The sequence below is a fragment of the Aplysia californica genome, unplaced genomic scaffold (assembly GCF_000002075.1).
Source record: "Aplysia californica isolate F4 #8 unplaced genomic scaffold, AplCal3.0 scaffold01022, whole genome shotgun sequence".
NCBI classification, from domain to species: domain Eukaryota; kingdom Metazoa; phylum Mollusca; class Gastropoda; order Aplysiida; family Aplysiidae; genus Aplysia; species Aplysia californica.
Genome location: NW_004798292.1, coordinates 63,610 through 65,527, shown reverse-complemented (window position 1 = coordinate 65,527; position 1,918 = coordinate 63,610). Strand labels below are relative to the sequence as shown.

Below are 1,918 nucleotides of genomic sequence, written 5' to 3'. Positions count from 1 at the left end.
TGTAAAAAGTTTTGATAAGAATTTTACAGCACCCACAACTACATGTCATATGAGCACTGTTTTTTTAAGTGTGTGCGTGCGTGGGGGAGGGGGGGGGTGTTGTATTACCAAGCGTTTCTTCTGTCCAGGCGTCCAGGCACCGAACCAGGCCTGAGTCACCTGTTCCACTACACGCGGTGTAGATCGGATTAGGCGCCCGCTGGCGCTGTGGCCACCTCGGGGGCAGCGAAAGGACTTGACTTTACTTGCGTAATAGCAGTTATTCTGTCAGTGTGTCTTTGTGTGGGTGGTTGGCGAGTGCTGTTATTCTCTTGTAGCGCCTTTAATCTTCGGCACTTACTTGACCGTAGGTGGTTGGCGGGTGCTTTGGTGTGGTTTGTTTCTTCTTTCCTATCAAACACGTGTCGTCCTTATCTGCCCTTCTTCCTTTTTATGTATATCACTCTCTTGTAACACTTCTAATCTTCTGGAGCTCATATGACCTTATGCCGTTGCGAGCGCCGTAAAACCTCTACTAAAACTAAACTTACATGACCTAATTGTGTTGCAAGTGCCGGAAAACTCTTACAATGGTGGGTGGTTGGCGGGTGCTCTGATGTGGTTTGCTCCTTCTTTCCTGTCAAACATCTATATTATCCTGATCTCTCCTCCTTCTGTTTTGTGTTTGTCACTGAGAACTCTCTTGTAACACCTCTAATCTTCAGCCTTTATATGACCTTATTGTGTTGCAAGTGCCGTGTATCTCGTACTAAAAAAAACATCTCACTATAAAAATAAGGCAATTACAGAAAACAAAGAAAGAAATGCCTTTGTGTTTCTTTGTGGGTTAACAATTTCAGTCTCTCTTTTTGTACATTATCCCTTTTTTTTTAAGGAAAAAAAAAGAAAAGAAAAAGAAGACTCCAGGGAGGCTGTCCCCTTCTAACCATAACTTTTTCGTATAATGTAACACTGTTTTGTATGAAAAACAACAACCCCACAACCTGTTTTTTTTAAAAAATAACATGTTTTGTTTTGAGGTGAGCGCTTGACTGACTCCCCATTTTGACCTTAAGCTACTTTTGTGGGTGGTTGGCTTCTTCTTACCTTTCAAACATCTTTATCCCCCCTCCTTCTTTTTTGTGTTTGGCTAGTCTTTTGTAACACCTCTAATCTTGGCGCTCATATGACCTTTTTGTATTACAAGTGCCGTAAAACTTTTACTAAGAGCCCCCCCCCCCTCCAAAAAAAACAACAACAAACAAACAAACAAAAAAACCAAAACAAAACAACCCCTCCAACCCCTCCCCCCCAAAAAAAAATAAAAAATAAAAATAAAACCCCAACAAAAAAACAAAACGTCTTCTCTTGTTTGTCCAGGTTTTCCCAACTTGAATTTGTCGTCGTCGGACTGGCTTCAAAATCTGGACAGCCTGAAGGAGAGCATGAGGTCGAGCGGGAACGACTGGCAGAACATAGACATGTCGCATTTCCAGGGTGAGTTGTGATGGCTCGTTTGTCGAGGTTTGGGCTTGTTTTGTGACGTCTTTTCTTTGCGTGATTGTGCGGTGTGTTTTGTATATCGTAGCCTCTGAACTATGTTGTCCCCAAAGTGATCTTCATTGAGGGTGATCTTTGGACAAAATTAATAGTTCTGAGGCGACGTTATATCTGTTTGTTTGGTGGGTGGTTGGCAGTTGCTCCGGTTAGTGTGTTGTTTGCTTCATCTATCTTTCTTATATCTCATCCTTTCTTTTCTTTGAATATTACTCTCCAGTAACACTTCTGATCTCTAATATGACCTATGCGGGTTGCAAGTGACGTAAAACTGTTATTAGAACTAAGCTGAAACTGTTTGTTTGGCAGTATGTCTGGTTTTGGCTAGATGGTGTGTTACTTAAACGTTGTGTGTGTGTGTGTGTGTGTGTGTGTGTGTGTG

At 42.0% G+C, this 1,918-nt stretch overlaps 1 protein-coding gene across 1 annotated transcript in view; it reads left to right on the top strand.

Moving 5' to 3' along the window:
- Positions 1 to 1,918, top strand: part of LOC101857913 (forkhead box protein J3) — a gene marked incomplete in the record, with an annotated part of 55,630 nt that overhangs the window by 37,366 nt on the left and 16,346 nt on the right. The window contains 1 exon segment of the mRNA XM_005111190.3: positions 1,360 to 1,476. Within this exon segment, the coding sequence (XP_005111247.3) occupies positions 1,360 to 1,476 (117 nt within the window).